Here is a 26,079-nt window from a genome sequence, read left to right as displayed (position 1 = left end):
CAAATACAAATTGAGAATCCAAAAAAAAAAAAGACCTAGATCGGATTTTTTCATAGCTTCATTACTTATCTTTAGGTACCAGACCATCTGGACATGATCTCCTCTACTCACATACCCAGAGCTTCACTCACATCATCTTTTTTTTTTTTTTCCGCATAATTCTCTTCACCTTTTAATGCAATGCGGAACCAAAAACCAAAGAATAATACATTTGTTTTGGGAGGATTTACTGCAAATTCAATTCTGACTCAATACCCACATCAGTGCCCGCCAATTACATCTTTGACAGGAATCCCTACTACTGTATTATTGGCCCAGAATGAGTGCCAAAAAAGTCGGAGTAGCCACTTAGCATAGTGAACACAACCTCATCAATAGGACACATAAGGTTTATGTAATCAGTCCAGTTTCCATATTAGGATTTCAATCATATCACTTTAAAGAGAACCTGCGGTCACTCTGAATAATAAGTTGCAGTAACTAGTAGATAGCTTAGGGTAACTGATCAGATAACCTGTTTACAGAATGACGATCACCCCCCAAACCATCCCCTCCCCATTGCTGAGTTATAAGTCTTAGTAGTCCCCTCTGACTGATTCAGTGAATCGGCCAACTCTTGTCTGTTTGTAGCGGCCGGAGGTGATTGGAAAAGTCGGAAGACAAAGTGGAGTAGTTATGCAAGTTGCGTAACTCCCATTGACTTAAAGGGGTACTTCCGTGCTTAGACATCTTATCCCCTATCCAAAGGATAGGGGATAAGATGCCTGACCGCGGGAGTCCCACCGCTAGGGACTCCCGTGATCTTGCACGCGGCCCCCCATTTGTAATCAGTCCCGGGAGCGTGTTCGCTCCGGGTCTGATTACGGGCGACCACAGGGCCGACGGCGTGTGACGTCACACCTCTGCTCCCGCCCCTCAATGCAAGCCTATGGGAGGGGGCGTGATCGCTGTCACGCCCCCTCGCATAGACTTGCATTGAGGGGTGGAGCGTGACGTCACACGGGGGCGGAGGCGTGACGTCACACACCGTCGGCCCTGTTGTCGCCAGTAATCAGACCCGGAGCAAACACGCTCCGGGGACTGATTACAAACGGGGTGCTGCGTGCAAGATCACAGGGGTCCCCAGCGGCGGGACTCCCGCGGTCAGGCATCTTATCTCCTATCCTTAAAATGGGAGTTACACAAGCAGCATAGAATCGCAGGCTTATCTGTTTATGAAACCCTGATAGTAATGTTAACAGTGTAGCTCGCCTTGGTGATGTGCCTGTTTGGAACCAGGGCTAGTCTGAGCTGTGCCATCCCTCGTGTCACAGCCCCCCTTAACTGCAAGAAGTACCCTTTCACACTCTGTGAGCCTTACTAAATACTTGCAAATACAGTGGTCCAGGACAATATTCATTGGTTCCAAGACAACAATTGTACATTGAAACCATTACATGTGGAGACTCTAACTCTATGGAAACCTGGTAATTGGTTCTGAAGCCTTATCCAAAAATAGGAAAAAGTAAGGATTAAAGAAAAATAAGTAGATAACTAATAGAGATAAGCAAGTACATATTAAAGTAAGAAAGATCTGCTGGAAGCTGTAAATCACTGTCTATGTAGAGGACAGGATTTTCTTCAGGGTCCTGTACAGTACACAGTGTCCCAAGAAAGTAAAATGGAGTCGCCCTTACCTGGTGTCCAAAGAAGAAGCTAACCCTGGCTCAGGTAAAGAGTACAGAACATGTAGTACCTCCCTGTACTTAATTCACTTGTGCCTATTTAGAGGGGGTTGTCCCCTGATGTGCTTTACTGCTGTACATTCCCTATTTTATGTTCCTCTTATGTTTGTTTTATTTTGTATGTTAATACAAAAAATTTCTGGAAAATAAACAGGCTGCTTTCAGGAGCCCTGCTGCAAAGCGGATGGACTTGCTGCGGCAGGTAACCCACAGGTCGTTCCACCCGGTAGCGACTCAACCTCTCTGGCAGCTCAGATGGCGCGGTACAAAAGGACAAGGCAAGGCAAGGTCAGATGTAGCAGAAGGTCAGGGCAGGCGGCAACTGGTCATAGTCAGGGGCAACAGCAAAGGTCAGGGTTCACAGGCAAATGCACACGGTAATACTTTCTCAGGGCACAAGGCAAAAAGATTCGGAGAGGACAGGAAGGGGAAGTGAAATTATATAGTGTAGGGAGTGATTGGAACTGATTGGGCCAGGCACCAATTAATGGTGCACTGGCCCTTTAAATCTGAAAGACCCGGCACGCGCGCGCCCTAGAGAGCGGGGCCGCGCGCGCCGGGACTGAGCAGGAGAACGGGGCTGCGAGCGCTCCGGGGGAGGAGCGGGACCCGGAGCACTCTGCGTTACAGTACCCCCCTAGGTCTCCCCCAATTTTTGGAACCAAGAAATTTGTGGATTAGCTCCTTGTTCAGAATATTGGCCTCAGGTTCCCAGGACCTCTCCTCAGGACCACAATTCTCCCAGTCAACCCAAAAAAATTTTTTAACCTCGAACAACCTTGGAGGCGAGGATCTCCTTGACAGAGAAGACATCAGAGGAGCCAGAGACAGGAGCAGGAACAGAGACCTTGGGAGAATAACCGTTAAGAATGAGAGGTTTGAGAAGAGAAACATGGAAAGAGTTGGGAATACGAAGAAAAGAAGGAAGATGGAGCTTGTAGGAGACAGAATTGATTTGATTTTTGATTTTAAAAGGCCCAAGGTACCGAGGACCAAGCTTGTAGCTAGGGACACGGAAACGGATGTATTTAGCAGAGAGTCCCACTTTGTCACCGGGGGCAAAGACAGGAGGAATTCTTCTCTTTTTACCAGCATGTCTCTTCATGCGGGATGAGGCCAGTAAGAGCGACTTTTGAGTCTCCTTCCAGATAGAGGAGAAGTCTTCTGTCAGTTCATCTGCAGCAGGAACTCCAGAAGAAGTGGGAATGGGGAGGGGGGATGCGGAAGACGGCCGTACACCACAAAAAATGGAGATTTGGAGGAAGACTCAGAATTTTTGAAATTGTACGAGAATTCAGCCAGGGCAGAAGATCGACCCAATCATGTTGATGGGAGGACACAAAATGTCGCAGGTAGTCCCCAAGAATCTTGTTTACTCTTTCCACTTGCCATTGGATTGGGGATGATAAGCGGAAGAAATTTTTAATTTGATTTTAAATTGACTGCAGAGTGCTCTCCAAAATTTCGAGACAAATTGGACGCCTCTATCAGAGTCGATATGCGTGGGAAGCCCATGGAGACAAAAAATTTGCAGAGAAAATTGTTTCACCAATTGTGGCGCAGAAGGAAGACCTGGAAGCGGGATAAAATGAGCCATTTTGGAAAAACGATCAACGACCACCCAAATGACAGTGTTACCATGAGAAGAAGGTAGGTCGGAGATGAAGTCCATAGCTATATGGGACCATGGCTGTTCAGGCACAGGTAGAGGAAGGAGAAGACCAGCAGGCTTCTGGCATGGAGTTTTGTCACGTGCACACACTGTACAGGCCCGTACGAAATCGGTCACATCTTGCTCCAGGGAAGACCACCAATAGTGTCTGGCAATTAACTGTATGGACTTTTTGATTCCAGCATGACCAGCCAGATGGGAGGAATGACCCCATTTGAGAGTCTGGAGGCGAAGACGTGGATGAACATAAGTTTTTCCCAGAGTAATAGGCACCAAAGAAGCGGGGGCAGAGGAGATCAGACACTCTGGAGGTATGATGTTGTCAGGATCCATTTGAAGACCTTGAGTCTTGAGTGATTGGAACTGATTGGGCCAGGCACCAATTAATGGTGCACTGGCCCTTTAAATCTGAGAGACCCGGCGCGCGCGCACACACCCCAGAGAGCGGGGCCGCGCGTGCCGGGACTGAGCAGGAGAACGAGGCAGGTGAGTGGAACGGGATGCGACCCGCGGGCAGGCACGTCCGCCGCGTGGATCGCATCCCCGTTGGGGAACACAGAGCAGCGCTCCTGGTTAGCGAGCCTGACCGGGGCGCTGCAAGCAAGAACAGAACTCTGCAAGTGATCCGGGGGAGGAGCGGGACCCGGAGCGCTCGGCGTTACAAGGGGGAAGAGAATATAAATAAAAAACATCTAAATCTGTAGAGCAGCAGCTTCACATAGATAAAGTTTTTTTTTAAAGAGACCACTGGTCCTCTTTAAACTCATATGCAAACTAAAACTTTATTTCTGCAGAATGATTTTTAAAATACATACCTGCCCCTTTAAGAATCTGTGTGAGGATATCCACAGGAATGTCTTCTCCTTCCTTAATGGCCTTCATTCTTCTCTCAATACATTCTTGTCCAGTTTTCCTTAGGAGTTTGATATTCTCTTTGACGTCTCTGATAAAGGCTTGCTTTCCTGGAGTATACTGTGAGAAGAAAAATAAGTGGTTTTATCCTGAACTTAGAGGGACCTGTTGGCAGAACAAAATTTTGGTCTTTTTAAATCTCATTTTAAATCTCACTTTTGTCTCCGGATTCCAACACTGGGAGGGATATTAAAACGATTTTGAGCCTTTTTTTCTGTATTATGCAATGCATTTAATTAAAAGTGGTGCATGCCCTTTGTGCCACATGAAATGAATTATGCACAAATTACACTTTGTTTACATTATCCTCTACAAAAAATTTTTTTTTTTAAAGGAGGTGTGGTGTTATTAAAAGGGGTGGGACAGAGACTCTGGGAAAGAAGCTCAGCAAACCGTTTCCCGTCTCCATTGCGCAATGAAGAGAAATACCATTCTAGCAACGAGGGCCATATGTTCAAAACGCAGGGACCAATTTCAGTAAGTGATCACGCATTTTACTCCTACAGCCTGTCAGTTTCCCCTTTGAAGGGAAGCTGTCATTAGTGTCAACTGCACTAATCTGTTAGTACAGGCTGGTAGTGCGGGTGACACTGATGATAATGATACTTACCTACCCCCGATCCATGGTCCCATTCGTCTGTTATCTTCCTTATTCCAGTGGCAGGCTTAGTGCACGGCTGGAGCGCACTGCTTCTCCATTGGGCCACCGCTGCTTCTCCATTGGGCCTGCTATGAGAAGCAGTGGCGGTGACACCAGCGTGCTCCCAGAGCCCACGCACCAAGCCTGCTGCCAGAAAAAGATAGATAACAGAGGAACGTGACCACTGATTGGGGGTAAGTAAGTATGGTTATAATCAGCGTCACCCGCACTACCTGCCTGTACCAACAGGTTAGTGCAGGTGACACTGATGACAGACTCCCTTTAAACAAAGCCACTTAATAGGTGTGCAGACAAATAGAGTACACAGTGTAAGAGCCACTGTTACAAATCTGGTGCAATGTTAGACTGCCTTGTCTAAGTTCACACTTTCAAAGAATTAGCTAGTTTTTGCATATCTTCCCCACTGTGTTTATTTTGTTGCTGAGAGGGCTTGGGTCAAGTTCACACTCACTTGAGGCTAGCATTCACACCCCTTTTTGAAATGAAGTAGTCAGGTATATCTGACTATTAACTATTAACTAAGGGAAAAGTGCAGTCAACCAAATAGTAAAACCAATATCTCAGGAATGAGGTGCGTGTGTGTCTGTGGGAAGGGAGGGGGGGGGGGGGGGGGGGGGGGTTGGGTATGAGTTGTGTAGCAGTAAAAACAGTGTTGAAATCAAGTCACCCAATAAAAATTATACCAAAAACTTAAACACTAATGAAACACTAATCATTATTGAAATCAATGACCTGTCCATGTAATGGATCCTGGATCCTCCAGAGTGGAAGACACTTTTGAAAGCCACATTCAAGATTTGACTTATAGATGAGTCTGCGGAACCAGAATTAACTTTCTAATAGTCAATTTTAGTATGGGTTTTTAAACCAGATAAAACCTTGAAGAATAAACATGTTTGTCCCGATGCTGAATATAAATCTGACCATTGTGGAAGTAAAACAGAAAAAAAATATACCTCTGCGAAAGGATTCCGTATCTCCACCATTCCTTTCATAACTGTGGAAATGGCTTTTGGAAATGGCGTCTGATCATCATGAAGGGAATTTAGCTCCATCCCAAAGGCAACCTGTAATAGGTAAATTCAAATAATAATAATTCATTTATATTCTTTATTTATAAAAAAAAAATAAAAAAAAAATACTGATTGCTATGATATATCATGGTACATTTTTTATGGTTTTATGTTAATAGATTAATTAGACAAGTTAAATGAACCTGCATTTTTTATATGCTTGCTGTCATTATAAGACAGCATAGTTACAAGGCTTAAAATCTGTTATGATCATATTACTAAGCTCTCTTAAATTACCATATTGATTCTCTCTATCTTTCCCTATGTTTTAATTTTTACAATACAGCCAATGGCAATGACGCTAAGCATTGTACTCTATCTATTGTATGGGGACTCATATTGATTATTGTTTTTGTTCCTTTGTTAACCTCAGAAAGCCAGAGCTAATGTATATTGTATTGAAGGAAAAAAAATGCTTTTTATTATGTTGTCCCCCCATGTGCCCCCAAAACAGGTCTGACCCATCTAGGCACTGACTCTACAAGACCTCTGAAGGTGTCCTGTGTATCGGCACCAAGACTTTGGCAGAAGATCATGTAAGTGTTGTGAGGTGCGGCCTTCATGGATCAGACTTTTTTTCTTGCACATCTCAGAGATAATGGATTGAGGAACTTGGAGGCAGAGCCACCACCTTGATCTCTTTGTTATGTAACATTCATATGATGCCAGGACCAGAGGTTTCCAGCAGAACATTGCCCATCACACTGCCTCTGCAGTGCATCCTGGTGCCATCTCTTCCCCAGGTAAGTGACGCACATGCACCAGACCATCTATGTAATGTCAAAGAAAACATGATTCATTCGACCAGGCCATTTTCTTCCATTGCTCCATGTCCAATTCTGATGCTCTTATGCCCCTTGTTGGCACTTTCAGGGGTGGACAGGGGTCAGCATGGACACTGAGCAGTCTGGGGCTACACAGACCTGTACATGGCAAGCTGAGAGGCCCTGTGTGTTTTGGCATGTTTCTATTATAACCAGGATTATCTTTTTTCAGCAAATTGCTTTACAGTAGCTCTTCTGTGGAATCAGGTGAGACAGGCTAACCTTCACTACCCACAAATATCAATGGACTTTGGGTGCTTATGTTCCTGTTGTCAGTTCTACCTTGGACTTACGGCTATAACAATTGCTCAAACAACATGCTATGAGCGCTTCCTGATACGTCTAAGGTATGTTTTGACTAAATGTATATTTTTGACAAAAATTTTATTATTTGTAATAGTTACCTTGGCTATTACATCCAATGTGACTCTACTAAACATATCGTGCATTCCAACCTGACATTTTCCATCTGCCTTAACTCCCAGCGTGTCTACTAGGTCTTCTGCTTTTTCATTAAAAGTTCCCATTAATCCTATTAGGTAGCTGGAAAGAAAGAAGGCAACAATGAATTATGATGTTAAAACTTTAAATATGTATGTATAATCATAGGACTGTTTGGTTTAAAGGGATCTCGTCAGGATTTTTTGACGAGATCCTCGGAATGAGGGTGCACCATGGTTAGCTTATCATTGGGGTCTCTTCTAACAAAGGTCTTCTTCTCTCTGTCTCTATTACATCTATAGACTGTGTTGTCATTGATAGAGAAATTCATTGGCAATTGAAAACAAGAAGATACTTGGTACTTTTGGAGGATAGAATTTGAAAGGCAAAACCAAAGTAGTACAAGGTATTTTACTACTATTTGACAATACTTTTTCTTGTAGAGACAGCCTTTTTGGGTAGACCCCTTACATGTGTAAAAAACAAAAATAAAAACACCCACAATGATAAGATCTATATTGGTGGTGTTAGAAATAGGATCTTACGTTCTGCTGAATGCTGGATCCATAATCCTTCTGTTTTTGTGCCAATGGTCATAATCCCGATCTGTCAGTAAACCCGTCCCCATAAATCTACAAAGGGGATGAAAACAATAAAAAGTGTAAAATACTGTACTCGGTACTATGAAAGTCTAGAAATAAATCATAAGGTCAATTTACACAGATTCATTTATAGGCACATATAGACATATACGGTATGTAAACACCTATAGACATTCCAGTTTACTAGGGACCAGGTCTTATGCCACTGGGTGGCCAGGGATAGTAATACATTCGCCACAATTTTCTTGCAAGGTTATCCTAAAATGACTAGTGACTCTTGCCAGTCATATGGGATAGGGTACAGGCAGAATATGCCACTCTCTGCATTTGGCATACTGTATGATCCGGCACAGGCCTCACAGTCCGGCAGTGCTGACCTCATTCCACTTCCTGGGGACGGGGACGCCGCAGAGCCGTCGGCGTATCACCTGCCGTAGCGATGTCCCACCCCAGCCAGTGATAGGCTGAGCCCACTGTCATGTAAGAAGCTCTGGCCGGCTTCTTACATGACAGTGGGCTTAGCCTATCACTGGCCGGGACATCGCTACAGCCGGTGATACATCGACGGCGCTGCAGCGTCCCCGTCCCCAGGAAGTGGAATGAGGTCAGCACTGCCGGACCGTGAGGCCTGTGCCGGACCAACGGGTGCTCGTAGGAAGGTATGTAATAGTTTATTTTGTTTATTTTTTAGGCCCGGGCATGGGAATATATAAAAGTGTTCCACTACAGTTGTCCTTTAAAAAGAAAATACTATTTGAAAACTTACATTATTTTATCAGTCAGATGCAATGGAACAATAAAAAATGGATGCAGTTAGTTACCTTGCTCCAAACATAGTTTCAATACGTTTATAGAAGGGATCTTTAGTGTATTTTGGTGACATCAAACACTCCTGTTAGAAAATAAACCAAAAACAAACATGATGTACATAGTATAAGACAGGATAAAAGACAGGATAAAAGTTACCAGTATTAAACTTTGCTGTATGATGATTTATAAGAATTATCCCACCCTGCTAGTCAAGGGAAAAATAATACAATTAAATGCAGTTTTAGTAGATGTATAGCTATGTAGGTATATAAAGAAGTTTAGTTATATCACAGAGAAGTAGATATGATGCACTTAGAGAAATAGTTTTTTTGTTGCTAGTGGGCAGACCAATGCAGTGATTTGTGAATATAGACCAGGGAAATTCAGGAAAAGTGGGGAAGCTGACTGTAAAAGGAGATTTTTTAACACTTACCGTAAAATCTTTCTCGAAGGATCCATTGGGGGACACAGACCGTGGGTGTTTGCTGCTATCCTTAGGAGGTATGACACTATGGCAACAAAGAAGTCGGCTCCTCCCAGCAGGATATACCCGCCTCCAGGCCCTGAGGTAATCAGTTTTAGTACCAGAGCAATAGGAGAGGACCGACAGGTCAAGGAAAAAACACGAACTGTCCGAGAACCAGAAGAAAAGATATAACTGAACACACCCTCGGACAGAGAACCAAAGAGAAACCCAAAAAGGTGGGAGCTGTGTCCCCCAATGGATCCTTCGAGAAAGAGATTTTACGGTAAGTGTTAAAAAATCTCATTTTCTCTATCGGCTCCATTGGGGGACACAGACCGTGGGATGTACCAAAGCCGTCCCTTGGGTGGGCAGATAATCAGTCAGGCAGATGGCTGTTACACTGCACGGGTAGAATGAGCCACAACCCTGAAGGGAGGAATCTTCCCCCTACAGTGATAGGCTTCCGAAATGGCAGACCGGATCCACCGAGAAGTGGTAGCCTTGGAAGCCTTGAAGAACGGCAGGAGAGCTGCCAATTCAGACACTCTCCAAGAAAACGCCACTTTCCAAGAAAGGAGGCGCAGGGACACCTCCCCAAGGGGTTCAAAAGGTTCACCTTGGAGTACCCCCAGAACCAGATTCAAGACACAAGGGGGAGAAGGTGACCGATAAGGAGGGGCAGCATGCGCGGCATGGGAAGAGGAGCCCTCTTCCCATGCCTGGCTGGACCCTGTGTTGGTACCGAAGATCCGCAGAACCGGAAGGAGAACTTACGACGGAAAGCGGTTCTGTGAGTCTTACCAGAGGTAATAAAGAACTCTTTTTCTGCCCGTCGCCTCAGTTCCTGAAGGTGGCGTCCGCATTCCAGGCTTAAAGCCACATGAAGGGACAGTGGCTACCAGGTAGCTTGTGGTAAAGGCAGCACAGTGGCTGCACATGGAAGCAGAACACAGAAAAAATAAATCCTCCGGAGGGATCTTGAAGACTACCCTGGCGGAGTTGGAAGACCATACTAAAAAGGGTCTTTGACACCCAGGCAGAAGCAAAAGCAGGAAGAACCTGCCGCCTCAAGGGCCGAGATTGCCAAAATATCCACCTTCATGTCCGCTGGATTCTTGAAGGCAGCCGCATCAGCCAACGGCTGGGTAGGTGCCTTAGAGAGGCGGGAGACCGGCGGATCCAAAGTTGGAGAGGAGGTACACCGAGCAATGAGGTCCTTGGCGAAGGAATACTGCGCTTGAACCTTCTTCGTTTCCTGAAACTTCTTGTCAGGGGGACTTCAGGCGGATACCTGCAGGGCGTAAAATGCAGCGTGAGAGCTGAAAGTCTTGAGTGCTGGTCGGGCACAAAGAAAGGAGACTTCTGGAGCCATGTCCGAAGTTCCTGGGTCCTCTAGATGGAAGATGTCTCTTATGGCCGCAATCAATGAGTGCACCATGTACAACATATCCGTGCAGTCCTCTGAGTCGGAGGCCGAATCAGAAACCTCATCCACAAGTTCTCCAGGTGAATGAGAATGAGGTGAGGCAGCCCTGGAAGAGGTCGGACACGATGAAAGGAAACTTCTGGACCACGTACGAAGTTCCTGGGTCCTTTAGTTGGAAAGTGTCTCTTATGGCCGCAACCAATGAGTACACCACATTAGGCACATCCTTGCGGTCCTCTGAGTCGGAGGCTGAATCAGAAACTTCTTCCACAAGTTCAACAGGTGAATGGGAACGTGTGAGGTGGCCCTGGAAGAGAGAGAGACGGACCTGGTACGCGGGTCTGGAGAGCCAGAGCGGCGACCCTGGGAGAAATCTCTAGAGGAGCGACGCTTGCTACAGATCGGAGTGACGGGGCGATGCCTGCGAGGGGAGCGCCCGTGCCTGCCAGACTGAGTCAGGTGACACACCCCTATGATGCTGCGAGAGCGTCAGAATAGGGGGAGAGCGGGACCCTCCGGAGGCCCGGTGTAGGGAGGGCCTCTCCAAGGCAGTCACCACATAACGTGAGACCTGAGCCAAGTCGGATATAGACTGGGACAGGGAGGGAACCCAGGCTTGAGGGGCGGCTGAACCCACCGGGTCTGAAAGAACAACCGGGGTAGAGTAGCATGGGGGTCTGGAGGAGCAGTGGAGCAGGCAGAACAAGTGGTTCAGCAGAACCAGACAGTTTAGAGTTACAGTATTAACAGATTAAAGGAGTGGCTAACACTCCAGTTAACTGTTTAGAGGGAGGCCGTTCTGGGCCTCTCTCACCCAAGACTGTGTTCCATTTCACTGTGTTGCTGATACAGTCTGCTTATCTTTCTGTTTCACATGCCTTGAGATCCCCATAGACCACAATGGACTTATTTTAAAAATTAAACCACAACACTGTAACACTCTGTCCCACCCCGGGACTCGAACCCGTGGTGGTCTCCAGGCTGTCAGAGAGGTGAAACGCCGGCCAATAGCAAGGGAGGGGCGTGTTAGGAGCAGGGGGCACCGCTGATTGGCCCCTGCCACCATAATCGCGCGCACAGCGCTGATTGGTGGACAGTTCGCGCTCAGAGAAGCTTTGGCGGCCCTGGGTGGGCGGAGCTAAAGCGCACCGGGCCGCCAAAGTATTAACAAGGAGTCCTAATGGCGCCCACTCCTTGCCCCGAGTGCACATACGAATGCATGTGCGCTCGCGGGGAATTGAGCGGACTAGATGCCGCCGCCGGCAGAAGCCGCTGCTGAAAGTGAAAGTAAGCTGGCACTGAGAGTGCCCGCATAGAAGAACGCCACGGCTGTCAGCTGCTTCAATGTGAAAAACACACACAGTTGTTCCACACACACACACACACATAGATAAGAATAAAGTGTAGAAAGTTGGGCTCCATTCAAACTTCCACTGCTCACCCCAGTAATAAAGGACCCCCTGTCCAGGCCAGCCCCATTAGACCCATGAGAAAGGTGGGCCAAAAACTGAGGGTCTCCAGATGTTGCAAATCTGCACCTAAGGGAGAAAGGGAAATATACTTACCTCAGTCAGAAGAACTTACCTCATGGAGTCTTCCTATGAAGTCTTCAGCCAGCTTTTATAACCTGCATCATGCCGGGCTACCATGTGCGAGCGAGACGAGCAGGGAGATAGGGTGACCCGGACCCATGAGGTACAAACCTAGGCGCTGACCGTTGGCGAGAGGGGGTGAACAGCGCATATTTGCAATGTCTGTGCCCCCTTACTCGCAATGGGGAAACAGTGAGCTGCAGTTCCTGAGTCCCCACCTGAAAACATGAAAGAAAACGGAATAAAAAACTAGCACATTCCCTAACTAGGAAAATAATAAAACAGGAGACCTGGTCTGGAGAAATCCAGACCATGTCCACCTCCTTCAGACACTAAGCTTAAACTGATTACCTCAGGGCCTGGAGGCGGGTATATCCTGCTGGGAGGAGCCGACTTCTTTGTTGCCATAGTGTCATACCTCCTAGAGACAGCAGCATACACCCACGGTCTGTGTCCCCCAATGGAGCCGATAGAGAAAGATGTATTTGGTTTCTTACCTTCAAATCACTGCATATAGATGGTGATAGTTTATCACGCAAAGCCAATCACTGAATATAGACCAATATATAACTTTCGTTGTGTCATTACAAAACTGAGGTACCAACCTCATGTCAAAAGGAAAAACTTAGCCAGTGAGCTAGTTATCAATAGGGTCTCTTAGGTTAGTGTTGGTTAGGTTCCAGTTCGGGACCGTCCATTTTAGGATGACAATTCCACCTAGGCATAGGGCCTATTATAGGGGAAGTATAGGGCATACTAGGTTTCCTGCCCCTTCCCCCCCCCAGATGCCCCGTCCTGTACCCCCTCTTGAGTCACCTTACCAGGGCACCGATCAGGATTGATATTCTTGATTTATCTTACTGAGTATAATTTGTGTTATTTGCTTTGCAAATATACTAGTTCGGTGTGGTATACCTTTCTACCTTTCCCCTTCTTCACATTTCCATATATGTGGTTGTGTGTTTTTTTTTCCTTTTGACATGAGGTTGATACCCCAGTTTTATAGTGACGCAATAAAAGTTATATTTCAGTCTATAATAAGGGATTGGTTACTTACCTTAACTCCTTCTGGGCTGATAATAAGGGCCACTACCCTGTGAAATCCATTAATACGTATCACGGGACCATACTTTTCAGCCCTAGAAAATAAATGCTATTATGATCTCACAGGAAGAGATGGAATCGGCACTCCTATTCTGATAATTTGTCAATATTCCCCTTCTATATGTGTACTCTCCAACAGGCACTTGTAGGCGGAGCACAAGCCTCAGGAAACAGTCCAGTAGTAAGCAAGGTACATGAGAAAAAGAAAGAGGCTGCACTTACCAGGTACTGTAACTTCATCCATGCTTTATTCAATAAACAACATGGGGGATACAAACAGCGGGTGCTTTCAGGTTAGCGAGCGACATATGTTTGGCGCACTCAGCGCATCATCAGGCTCATGGGTTATGCGCAAAACATATGTTGCTCGCTAACTTGAAAGCACCCGCTGTTGGTATCCCTCATGTCGTCTATTGAATAAAGCACGGATGAAGTTACCTGGTGAGTGCAGCCTCTTTCTTTTTCTCATATACCTTGCTAAATGCTATTATGACATTACATTAACTTGTGTGTATATATGCAAAATAGCAAATACATGCAGCAAACACTATAGATCCAAAACAATTCTTCAAGTGAAGAAATTAGCTTATTGCTGCGCTTCTGACCTCTAAATCAGGGAAAGTTGAGTCTGGGAAAGTTAAAGGGGTACTCCGATGCTTACACATCTTATCCTCTATCCAAAGGATAGGGGACAAGATGCCTGATCGAGGGAGTCCCGCAGCTGGGGCACCCCGTTTGTAATCAGTCCCTGGAGCGTGTTCGCAGGGCCGGTGGCGTGTGATGTCACGCCCTGCCCCTCAATGCAAGTCTACGGGAGGGGGCGTGATAGCTGTCACGCCCCCTCCCGTAGGCTTGCATTGAGAGGCGGAGCGTGACGTCACACGCCACCAGCCCTGCGGTCGACCGTAATCAGGCCCGGAGCGAACACGCTCCGGGGACTGATTACAAACGGGGTGCCGTGTGCATGATCACGGGCGTCCCCAGCTGCGGACTCCCGCGATCAGGCATCTTATCCCCTATCCTTTGGATAGGGGATAAGATGTGTAAGCACTTGAGTACCCCTTTAAGTCTGTCTACAAATTTCAACCTCAGCATGACATAATGGTCACTTCAATGGGTGCCTGACCATGTTACAGGTAGATAAGTGTGGAAAAAACCAGCACAGCTTTCCTTCCAATATTTTCTCCTGTATTAATAGAGCAGGAGAAGTATTCCCTAAACCCAAGGGCACATGCAGACCAAAAATAAAAAACTTTAAGCTCAAATGAATAACATTTCAAGCTCTGTTATTTCAATAAAAACTCCTCACCGGACAAAGCTGACGCATTTCAGACTTATAGAGGGAGATTTCTCAAAACCTGTCCAGAGGAGAAGTTGCTGAGTTGCCCATAGCAACCAATCAGATCGCTTCATTCATTTTCAGAAGCCTATTCAAAAATGAAAGAAGCGATCTGATTGGTTGCTATGGGCAACTCAGCAACTTTTCCTCTGAACAGGTTTTGATAAATCTCCCCCATAGTCCTTATTCATGGCTTAAAGGGGTACTCCGGTGGAAAACTTTTTTTTTCTTAAATGAACTGGTGCCAGAAAGTTAAAAAGATTTGTAAATTACTTCTATTTAAAAATCTTTATCCTTTCAGTACTTATTATCAGCTGTATGCTACAGAGGAATTTTTTTTCTTTTTTTAATTTCTTTTTTGTCTTGTCCACAGTGCTCTCTGTTGACACCTCTGTCCGTGTCAGGAACTGTCCAGAGCAGCATAGGTTTGCTATGGGGATTTTCTCCTGCTCTGGACAGTTCCTGATACGGACAGAGGTGTCAGCAGAGAGCACTGTGGACAAGACAAAAAAGAAATTAGAAAGAAAAGAATTTCCTCTGTAGCATACAGCTGCTAATAAGTACAGGAAGGGTAAAGATTTTTTTTAATAGAAGTAATTTACAAATCTGTTTAACTTTCTGGCACCAGTTCATTTAAAAAAAAAGTTTTCCACCGGAGTACCCCTTTAAAGCATACAGTGTGTTGTCTGCATCAGAATCTACCCACAAACTGCCTTAGATTGATTTCTATTGGAAATTCACGCTGATGTTCAAACAGTTTTGAGGTGTATTTTATGGGAAAAAAGCTTGTGGATTTCCATACGCAGATTAGACCTATTAAAGTGCATACCTGTTTGTCTGTTTAATTGCATAGCAGACTATCACAGATTTCTCACACAAAATCCTTTTCAAATCCTTTTTTCAGGTCAAATAATCATTGTGGCAAATAATCACCCGTGGAAAAGGGGGATTTTTTTTAACACTTACCGTAAAATCTCTTTCTCGAAGGATCCATTGAGGGACACAGATAGTGGGTGTATCTTGCTGTCTCTAGGAGGTGTGACACTATGGTGATAAAAAAAAGTCAGCTCCTCCCAGCAGGATACACCCGCATTCAGGCTCTGAGCTGGTCAGTTTAAGTTCCAGAGCAATAGGAGGAAACCAATAGGTCAAGGAAAAATCCAAAACTGTCCGAGAACCAGAAGAAAAAACATAACTGAACACACCCTCGGACAGAGAACCAAGGGAAAAAAAACAAAAAGGGCGGGAGCTGTGTCCCCCAATGGATCCTTCGAGAAAGAGATTTTATGGTAAGTGTTAAAAAATCTCCTTTTCTCTATCGACTCCATTGGGGGACACAGACAGTGGGATGTACCAAAGCCGTCCCTTGGGTGGGCAGATAAGTAATCAGGCAGAAGGCCGAACCACTGCCGACTGCAACACCTTACGCCCCAGGTTAGCATCAGCCGATGCGAAAGTATGAACCCGGTAAAACCTCGAGAAGGTGTGCAAAGACGACCAGGTAGCCGCCTTGCAAATCTGCGAGGCCGAGGCTCTATTCTGGAGAGCCCAGGATGCCCCAACAGAACGTGTGGAATGAGCCACAACCCTGAAAGGCGGAATCTTCCCCTTACAGCGATAGGCTTCCGAAATGGCGGACCGATTCCACCTGGAAATGGTGGCCTTGGAAGCAGGTTGTCCCTTGCGACGACCTTCCGTAAGGACGAAAAAGGAATGATACTGACGAAACGAAGAAGTGATGGAGAGATAAGACCGAACAGCCCGAACCACGTCCAGCTTGTGCAGTAAGCGCTCCCTAGGATGAGAAGGAACCAGGCAAAATGACGGGAGGACAATGTCCTCATTGAGATGAAAGGCCGAGACCACCTTAGGTAAAAAGGAAGGGTCTGGCCGGAAAACAACCTTGTCCTGGTGGATCACCAGAAATGGAGAACGGCAGGAAAGAGCTGCCAATTCAGACACCCTCCGGATGGAGGTGATAGCCACCAGAAAGCTCTAAGGGTGCATCCTGGAGGGCACTCAGAACCAAATTCAAGTCCCAAGGAGGAGAGAGTGACTGATAAGGAGGAACAGCGTGTGCCACTCCTTGCAGGAAGGTCCGGACATGAGGATTAGAAGCCAGGGGTCGCTGGAAAAGAACAGTAAGGGCCGAAACCTGACCCTTAAGGGAACTGAGAGACAACCCCAGTTCCAACCCCGACTGCAAAAAGGAGAGAAGACGGGGAACAGAGAAGGTTACCGGGGAGAAGTCCTGTGCTTCACACCAACGAAAATAAGACCTCCAAGTACAGTGGTAAATACGTGCGGAAGAGGGCTTATGAGCCTTGAGCATAATGCGAATGACTTGGGAAGAGAACCCGCTGGCCCTCAAAACCGCGGTCTCAACCGCCACGCCGTCAAATGCAGTGACTGTAAATTGGGGTGGCAAAGAGGACCCTGAGAGAGCAGGTCCGGACGGAGCGTAAGGCGCAGTGGAGTGTCGTCCAGGAGCCTGACTACGTCGGCGTACCACGACCTTCGGGGCCAATCTGGAGCTACCAGAATGGCGGGGACATCCTCTGCCTTGAGCTTCCTCAGCACCCTGGGAAGGAGCGGAAGAGGAGGGAACAGATAGGGTAGGGCAAACCCCGCCCAAGGAATCACTAGGGCGTCCATGGCCAGAGCCTGAGGGTCCCGGGACTTGGACACAAACGGAAGGATCATCCGATTGTGCCGGGACGCGAAGAGGTCCACATCCGGAATGCCCCAGAGGTCGCAGAGTTGCGCGAAGACCTCTGGATGTAGAGACCACTCGCCGGGGTCAGACCGACTGAGGAAGTCCGCTTCCCAGTTGAGCACCCCCGGGATGTGAATCGCCGAAATGGCCGGAACCTTGTTCTCCGCCCAGGAGAGAATCTTGGTCCCCTCGGCCATGGCTGCCGAGCTGCGAGTGCCGCCCTGACGATTTATGTACGCCACGGCCGTGGCATTGTCCGACTGAACACAGACAGGACGGGACTGAAGAAGGGACTCCCAATGAAGAAGACAAAGAAGAATCGCCCGTAATTCCAATATGTTTATCGGAAGAAGGGTCTCCTGGGGAGACCAGAGTCCCCAGAGTCCCTGAACCGTCCAATCCTTGAACACGCCGCCCCAGCCCGACAGGCTGGCATCCGTTGTAACAACCTGCCAGTGAAGGGGAAGAAACTACTGCCCTAGGAGAAGAAGGGGGGAGCGGAGCCACCAGAGCAGAGACTGATGGACCCTGCGAGGGAGAACAATCTGACGATCGAGGGATAGGGGAGACCTGTTCCATCGGGAGAGAATCGCCAGTTGAAGGGGGCGGTAATGAAACTGGGCAAAAGGTATGGCCTCCATAGTTGCCACCATCCGACCCAGGACTTCCATACAAGTGCGGATGGAGACTGATACCTGGGTCCGAAGGGAGCGGACCCCCGACCGGAGCGCCAGACATTTGTCCGGCGGAAGAAGAATTCTGGCAGTGGCCATGTTGAAGTGAAGTCCCAGGAAGGTTAGAGACTGGGTAGGATGGAGGACTGACTTGTCCTGGTTGACCATCCACCCGAAGCAAGTCAGAGTGTGGAAAGTGACGTCCAGATTCTCCAGAGTCTGGGCCCTGGTTGGAGCCTTGATGAGAAGGTCGTCCAGATAGGGTATCACCGAGATTCCCCTCGGCCATAACAGGCCCATCACCGGCGCAAGGAACTTTGTAAAGACCAGAGGAGCCGTGGCTAGACCGAAGGGGAGGGCTACAAATTGAAAGTGCCCCTCCGGAACCGCAAAGCGGAGGTACTGATGATGGCCCGGAAATATTGGCACATGGAGGTAGGCATCCTTGATGTCCATCGATGAAAGGAACTCCCCTTGTTCCAGGGACGCCACCACCAAACGGAGAGATTCCATTTGGAAGTGGCGGATGAGAAGATGACGGTTGAGACGCTTGAGGTCCAAAATTGCGCGCACAGAACCGTCCTTCTTGGGAACCACAAAAAGATATTAATAGAAACCCCGAAACTGTTCACCTGGAGGAACAATAACCCCCTGGAGAAGCAGGGACTAGAGAGCCGCTCGAAACTGCTTCGCCAGAGGAGGAGACCAGGGGGCCCTGGAGCGAAAAAAGCGATCCCTCGGAAGGGATGCAAATTCGATCCGGTAACCGTTGGACACCACGTCCCTGACCCGAGAGTCTTGAATGTAAGAGGTCCAAATGTCTCAAAAAAGTAAGAGACGACCTCCCACCCGAGAAGAAACCGCGGGTGGGAGCCTCACTTCATGCAGAAGTGGGCTTGCGGTTGCCTGATTTGGGCGCAAAACGGCCGGACCGGTTGGAGTCCAACTTCCAAGACGGACGAGCCCGGAACTAGGGAGCCTTCTTGTCCCGCGAGGGTACCTGCTCCAACCTTGGGACTTCCTTTGGGAGGTAGGGCGACCCTTATTTTGGGGTAACAAGGAACTCTTACCTCCTCTTGCCCGGGAGATAATCTCATCAAGGCGTTTGCCAAAAAGACGGCCACCCGTAAAGGGAAGCTCAGTGAGAGATCTTTTGGAAGCGGCATCCGCATTCCAAGCTTTAAGCCACATAGAGCGGCGGAGAGCCGCTAGGTGACCCACAGCATAGGCAGAACAACGTGCTGCCTGCATGGAAGCTGCGCACAGAAAATCCCCGGCTTTAGAGCATTGGCATCCGAAGATCCTGGGTTCTCTAAATGAAAAGTGTCCCTTAGGGCTCTAACCAAAGAGTTCACCGATGCAACTGAGTCCGGGCGGTCCTCTGAGTCAGATGCCGGCTCGGAAGCCTTGTCCACCAGTTCACCAGGGGAATGAGAATGAGTAGAGGCAGTCCTGGAGGGGGGCGACTCTGACCGAGTACACGGCTCTGGTGTGGCAGAGCAGCGACTCTGAGAACGTCCTCTGGAGGAGCGACGTTTGTGCCCAGATGAACGGGGGGGCGGGACCCACGAGGGGAACGCTCACGTCTATCTGAAGACTCATTGGAAGAGTCAGACGAGGCACCCCTAGGACGCTTGTGAGAGTGTGAAGTATGTGGAGACGAGGAGAGAGCCCTTCCAGAGGTCCTGCGCAGGGAAGACCCCTTCAAGGCGGACACCACTTCCCGGGAGGCCTCAGCCACCGAGCGGGAGACTTGGGTCAAGTCAGCCATATACTGAATCAGGGAAGAAACTAAGACTGGGGGAGCGGCTGGATCCACCGGGACCGAAGGGGCATCATGGGGTACCAGGGGGTCTGGGGGAGCAGTGGAGCAGGCAGGGCAAGTGGGCTCCGCAGAGCCAGACATCTTGGTATTACAGTGCTTACAGAAATAGTAAGTCATGGAAGTTCCAGGTCTCTGTTTAGAGGGGGAAACAGCTCTGGGTACGGACATAATGTGTGAAAAGAAGGGAGATTTTCTCACCCTAGTCTGTGTCCCCTGTCAGCTGCAGTGAGGAGACTCGCTGTGTGCAGCTAGAGAGTGAAAACAGACCAGCCAATAGGAAGAGAGGGGCGTGCCTGAAGCAAGGCACGAAGTAACAGACCCCTTCCTACTGAAAATCGCGCCCAAGGCGCTGATTGGAGGCTGCTTCGCGCCTCTGAGCGCTCCCAGCCCTGTGGGCGGAGCTACAGACCGGCCGAAGAGAACTGTCATGGCGCCCGCATTTGTCCCGAGCGCACCTGTCGGCCGTTTGTGCACTCGGGGGAAAAGAGCGGGCGGCCAATGCCGGCAGAGAATGCCGGAGAAAAGAAAGAAGCCGGTGCTGAAGCACCCGGCTCATAGCAGCGCCGCGGCTGTCAGCCGCGTATAAGGCGCTGCCGGCAAAGTGAAAGTAAGCCGGCGCTGAGAGCGCCCGGCCCGGGACAGCGCCGCGGCTGACAGCCGCATATAAGGCGCTGTGTACGGAGTACTATACACACACACGTACACATAAGTGAAGTGCCGGAATAAGGCGCAGTCGCACCAAGCACACACAAATAAGTGAAGTGCCCCATATATGATGTCCCTTCAGGTGCCACTGCTCCCCCAAAAATAAAGTGCAGCCCCTGTAAGCTAGCCCCAAAAACTGAAGGCTCCAGATGTTGCGAGTCCGTACCTATGGAGAAAAAAAGGGGGAAGTACTTACCTCAGTCAGAAGAACTTACCTACTGGAGTCTTCAGTGAAGTCTTAAGTCAGCTTTAGTTATCTGCATCACGCCTGGCTGCTATGCGCAAGCGAGGCGAGCAGGGAAATAGGGGGACCCGGACCCGTGAGGTACCACCCAAGCGCTGACCGTTGGCGAGGGGGGGGGGGGGGTTAACAGCGCATATACGCAATGTCTGTGCCCCCTCACTCGCAATGGGGAAACCGGGAACCGCAGTCCCTGAGTCCCCACCTGAAAACAGAAAAGAAAAGGAATTTAAAAAACTAACACGTCCCTAACTAGGAAAACAAAAAATCAGAAGACCTGGTCTGGAGCAATCCAGACCACGTCCACCTCCTTTAGACACTAAGCTTAAACTGATTAGCTCAGAGCCTGAAGGCGGGTGTATCCTGCTGGGAGGAGCTGACTTTTTTTTATCACCATAGTGTCACACCTCCTAGAGACAGCAAGATACACCCACTGTCTGTGTCCCCCAATGGAGCAGATAGAGAAACTTTTTTTTTTTTTTTTTTAAATCAACTGGTGCCAGAAAGTTAAACAGATTTGTAAATTACTTCTATTAAAAAATCTTAATCTTTCCAGTACTTTTTAGGGTCTGTATTATACAGAGGAAATGGTTTTCTTTTTGGAACACAGAGCTCACTGTGGTCATGATGTCAGCAGAGAGCACTGTGGTCAAGATGTCAGCAGAGAGAACTGTGTTCCAAAAAGAAAACCATTTCCTCTGTAGTTCTCAGCAGCTAATAAGTACTGGAATGATTAAGATTTTTTAATAGAAGTAATTTACAAATCTGTTTAACTTCCTGGCACCAGTTGATTTATAAAAAAAAAGTTTTGCACGGGATATCCCTTCAAAGGGGTTCTCCGGTTCTTAAACATCTTATCCCCTATCCAAAGGATAGGGGATAAGATGCCTGATCGCGGGAGTCCCGCCGCTGGGGACCCCCGGGATCATGCACGCGGCTCCCCGATTGTAATCAGTCCCCAGAGCGTGTTCGCTCCGGGACTGATTACCAGCGACCACAGGGCGGGCGGTGTGTGACGTCACGCCTGTACCGGCGTGACACGTCACGCTCCGCCCCTCAATGCAAGCCTACGGGAGGGGGTGTGATAGCTATCACGCCCCCTCCCGTAGGCTTGCATTGAGGGACGGAGCGCGACGTCACACGCCGCCCGCCCTGTGGTCGCCGGTAATCAGTCCCGGAGCAAACACACTCCGGGGACTGATTACAAACGGGATGCCCGTGATCAGGCATTTTATCCCCTATCCTTTGGATAGGGGATAAGATATTTAAGCACCGGAGAACCCCATTAACCTAAGGGTATGTTCACATAGGATTGATGCTGTGCATACAGATTTTGGGTATTCTTATTCTGTGTGAAAATAAGTGGCGTAAGGATTAGGGTTGAGCAAATCTACAGTAAGATTCACCGAACCGAAATCTAGTGAATCGTCTGCCGATTCTTTTGGTCTTGTAAAAGTTGTTCTGCATTCCAAGCATCATTGTCTGGTCAAACTTACCATTCCAGGAAGGTGTCATATACGAACATTTTATTCTTCATCACCTTCATTAATGTGGGTGAGTGTCCAAAGAGAAAACTAAAGTATAAATAAATAACATAATAAAAAATCTACTTTATTTTCTTGGGCTGTTACTACGAGTCAATGAGGATATGAATATAGGTATACAGTAAATGGCATGTGTCAGTTTTGCATTTGTAATAATAGATGCATTGAAACTGGGGTATTAATATACTTTATATGGATGAGAAAGGTCGAAGGACATGGGCTTAACACCTTGGCATTCTACCTGGTTACGGCTGCTTAGGTTTAATTGAGGGTAAATAAAATAAAAAAAAGACTTGGGAGAAACTCAACTGACCTGTTCTATAAACTATGCTGAACTGTATTCAGCAATATACATGAGTAGAAAGCTGAGGTGGCAGACTCACAGGTCCTTATGATGAGGGAGGAGTGCAGACAGGAGCCAAAGGTACTAATAGGGACTTGACAGGTACTAAGGTCTCTCTTACACAAGGCCATTATGGGCCAAACAGGCTGATATAATTCTGTGCAATGGGACCAGCGATCAGCTGATGAACAAGCAAACACTTTTTAAGCTGATCGGGTTGTTATAATCTGTTTAGAAATTATCTGCTGTCGCCTGCACATCTGCCTATGTAATAGGGGATGTGTGGGCAACAGCTGATTGCAAGAAAGGGCTGCACGCAACGCTTCAGCCTTGTAATAGGCTCTGTAAACAAGCACACACCTACATGATCGGTGCTTGCTTACAGAGTGTCTTGCACGAATAGGACCCTAATAAGCACAACAGTCAAATAAACAATTCAAGGCTTTACTGGTAACTTGGGATAACATTATCGTGGAACAAATTTTCTCTAGTAAAGAGGCAGAGTTCTTTAAGGGTACCTAAAGTTCTGAAATATCATAGCAACATGTCAAAAGTATTGTTCCATGGTGGTTCAGGAGCAAAGATTCACACAAATCACTAAACAAAGGGGCAAAAGTGCTCAGCGGTGTAAGAAGATTTCAGCTATTACTTACATCAATTTCTGTCATAAATTACAGTAAATCTGTCAGGCCCTGGGATGCCATTACCCTCTAAGTCCTCTCTACTTTTCAGGAAAGAAGATAAATTAACAAATGTATTAGCAAAATGTGGTTTGTGCATAAATATGTAACTTTTGTATGACAGAAAAGTTGCATACATGATAAATCTTGCCTTTGTTCAATAACCCACCAAGACCTATGAATGTTGTCAGTGACCATACTATTATTTCTCTGTGTCCTCCTTACCTGTCTCTGGGGGGGCCAGGGATATGGTCATACTTCATGTGGATGTAGTAAATGTATCCACAGTAAAGAAGGAAACAGATGACGACCAAGATGAGGAGCAGAATAAGAGCCCCTGTAATAAAGCTCCACACTCCCATGTCTTCTTCTTGTACAGAGCCGACTATCAGAACAGTTTGGAAGCTGCTTGTGATCTGGACCAAGCTGGGAACTGCAGACTACACAATAAATCTTGACGTCCCTCCCCCAGAAGGACAAGGAAGTGCTTCTAACATTCTTAAGCTGGGGCCATACACACAGAGGAAAGCGCTCAGTAACTCACTGTATATTATGTAAAGATTGTTCCTAGACAGAAAAGGGCAGATATTTTATAGGAATTTGAAAATGTCTTAAGGAGCAACACAGCAACAATTACATAGTTCTGATTAGGTCTTTATTGGTACAATTTTTGTTTTATTGTAGTAGAGAATTAAAACAAAAGTAAAATCCTAATATTATATCATAAAACAAATATCCAAATGATAAAATTTGAATGAAAATCACAGATCTGTCTTCCATGCCAGTAGTTTATGGGATAAAATAAAAATCTTCAATACACATAATTTCTCTGCTTCAAGAAGCATAAACAAGAAGTCCTAATGGCGCCCGCTCCTTGCCCTGAGCGCACATACGAATGCATGTGCGCTCGCGGGGAATTGAGTGGACTAGACGCCGCCGGCAGCAGCCGCTGCTGAAAGTGAAAGTAAGCCGACGCTCAGAGCGCCCGCATAGAAGAACGCCGCGGCTGTCAGCCGCTTCAATGTGAAAAACACACACACATATATATATATATATAAGAATAAAGTGTAGAAAGTTGTGCCCCATTCAAACTGCCACTGCTCACCCCAGTAATAAAGGACCCCCTGTCAAGGCCAGCCCCATTAGACCCATGAGAAAGGTGGGCCAAAAACTGAGGGTCTCCAGATGTTGCAAATCTGCACCTAAGGGAGAAAGGGAAATATACTTACCTCAGTCAGAAGAACTTACCTCATGGAGTCTTCCTATGAAGTCTTCAGCCAGCTTTTATCACCTGTATCATGCCGGGCTACCATGTGCGAGTGAGGCGAGCAGGGAGATAGGGTGACCCGGACCCATGAGGTACAAACTCATGCGCTGACCGTTGGCGAGAGGGGGTGAACAGCGCATATACGCAATGTCTGTGCCCGCTTACTCGCAATGGGGAAAGTGAGCCGCAGTTCCTGAGTCCCCACCTGAAAACATGAAAGAAAACGGAATAATAAAAACACATTCCCTAACTAGGAAAATAATAAAACAGAAGACCTGGTCTGGAGAAATCCAGACCATGTCCACCTCCTTCAGACACTAAGCTTAAACTGATTACCTCAGGGCCTGGAGGCGGGTATATCCTGCTGGGAGGAGCCGACTTCTTTGTTGCCATAGTGTCATACCTCCTAGAGACAGCAGCATACACCCACGGTCTGTGTCCCCCAATGGAGCCGATAGAGAAAATAATGTTTCTGCAGCAAGCAAGTGGCTTTCCACAAACCAAATCCAGGTAAATAATAGTCACAGAAATGTCTGCAACAAATTTGCATGTAAATTTACCCTAAAGCTGCCCATACATGAAATTATAATTGTTGATGATACAACCAGGCTTTTTGGGTAGAGTGCTTGGAGTATGAAAGTCTCAGCCTGCCAAGTTTGGCTATGCGCAGAGAAGTAAAAACAACTCGAAACGCATGTACAACTAGGGTTGTCAATTGTCTGGTCCAAACTAATTTAGCTTATTAAAGAAAATGAAATATACAGATTTGCCACCCCCTTTTTATGTATGGGAATTACAACCCACAACATGCCTACAAGTAATAGAGTTGTTTTGTGACAAGCCCCTTTAGGCCATATGGACTTCATAGAGGGGGTATTAAAGGGCAATCAATGTCTAATGTTAGACAGCTGGTGTTAAATATGATGTTATCGGATGCCTAATGAAGAATGTGATATGTTAAAAATGATGCAATATACATACCACCAATGATCAGTGTAACAAAATTATCCACTAAATTCTCCAAATCACAGCCCTTTTCCAGTTCTGCAAGATAAAAAAAAGTAAAAATATGTAAAACACATAATTAGAATAAAAATACACAGAATTAACATAAAAAGCCCAAATATGGTTTTCACTATCAGTTATTGATACTTTTGTGTGTTGCCTCCCTGTAGTGTTAAAGTGTACCTCTTGTTAACAAAAACTTTTGATATAATGTAGATAACACTATGTATATTTATAATATACATCGAAAACTAAAATTTACTAAAATTTGTATATATTTGGGTGAAAAAATGCTGTCCCGGCAACTATTGCCTTAGTGTCTCTATGAGGAGATCAAATACAGGAAGTGAGGGCGAGACATGCAGGGCTCTGTGCAGACTCCTGGCTTGTCAATCATCCTGATGGGTGAGTGTACAGAGCCCTGCTTGTCCTC

General features: G+C 47.0%; 1 protein-coding gene across 5 annotated transcripts in view; it reads right to left on the bottom strand.

Moving 5' to 3' along the window:
• LOC130295924 (cholesterol 24-hydroxylase-like) overlaps positions 1-26,079 on the bottom strand; it is an 88,654-nt gene that overhangs the window by 54,434 nt on the left and 8,141 nt on the right. Inside the window, exons 1-8 of one of the 5 annotated variants that reach the window (XM_056547254.1) lie at positions 25,623-25,685; positions 22,304-22,381; positions 13,261-13,342; positions 8,731-8,801; positions 7,853-7,939; positions 7,271-7,409; positions 5,926-6,036; positions 4,212-4,368 (exon numbers count right to left, since the gene is read on the bottom strand). In XM_056547254.1, coding sequence (XP_056403229.1) covers positions 4,212-4,368; positions 5,926-6,036; positions 7,271-7,409; positions 7,853-7,939; positions 8,731-8,801; positions 13,261-13,342; positions 22,304-22,353 — 697 coding nt within the window. In that variant the 5' untranslated portion in view covers positions 22,354-22,381; positions 25,623-25,685. The other 4 variants (XM_056547250.1, XM_056547255.1, XM_056547253.1 and 1 more) reach the window with 4 other exon arrangements.

Source organism: Hyla sarda, chromosome 11 (genome assembly GCF_029499605.1).
Source record: "Hyla sarda isolate aHylSar1 chromosome 11, aHylSar1.hap1, whole genome shotgun sequence".
NCBI classification, from domain to species: Eukaryota; Metazoa; Chordata; class Amphibia; order Anura; family Hylidae; genus Hyla; species Hyla sarda.
Note: the sequence above shows the minus strand (reverse complement) of the source record. Positions and strands in the feature narration are given on the sequence as shown.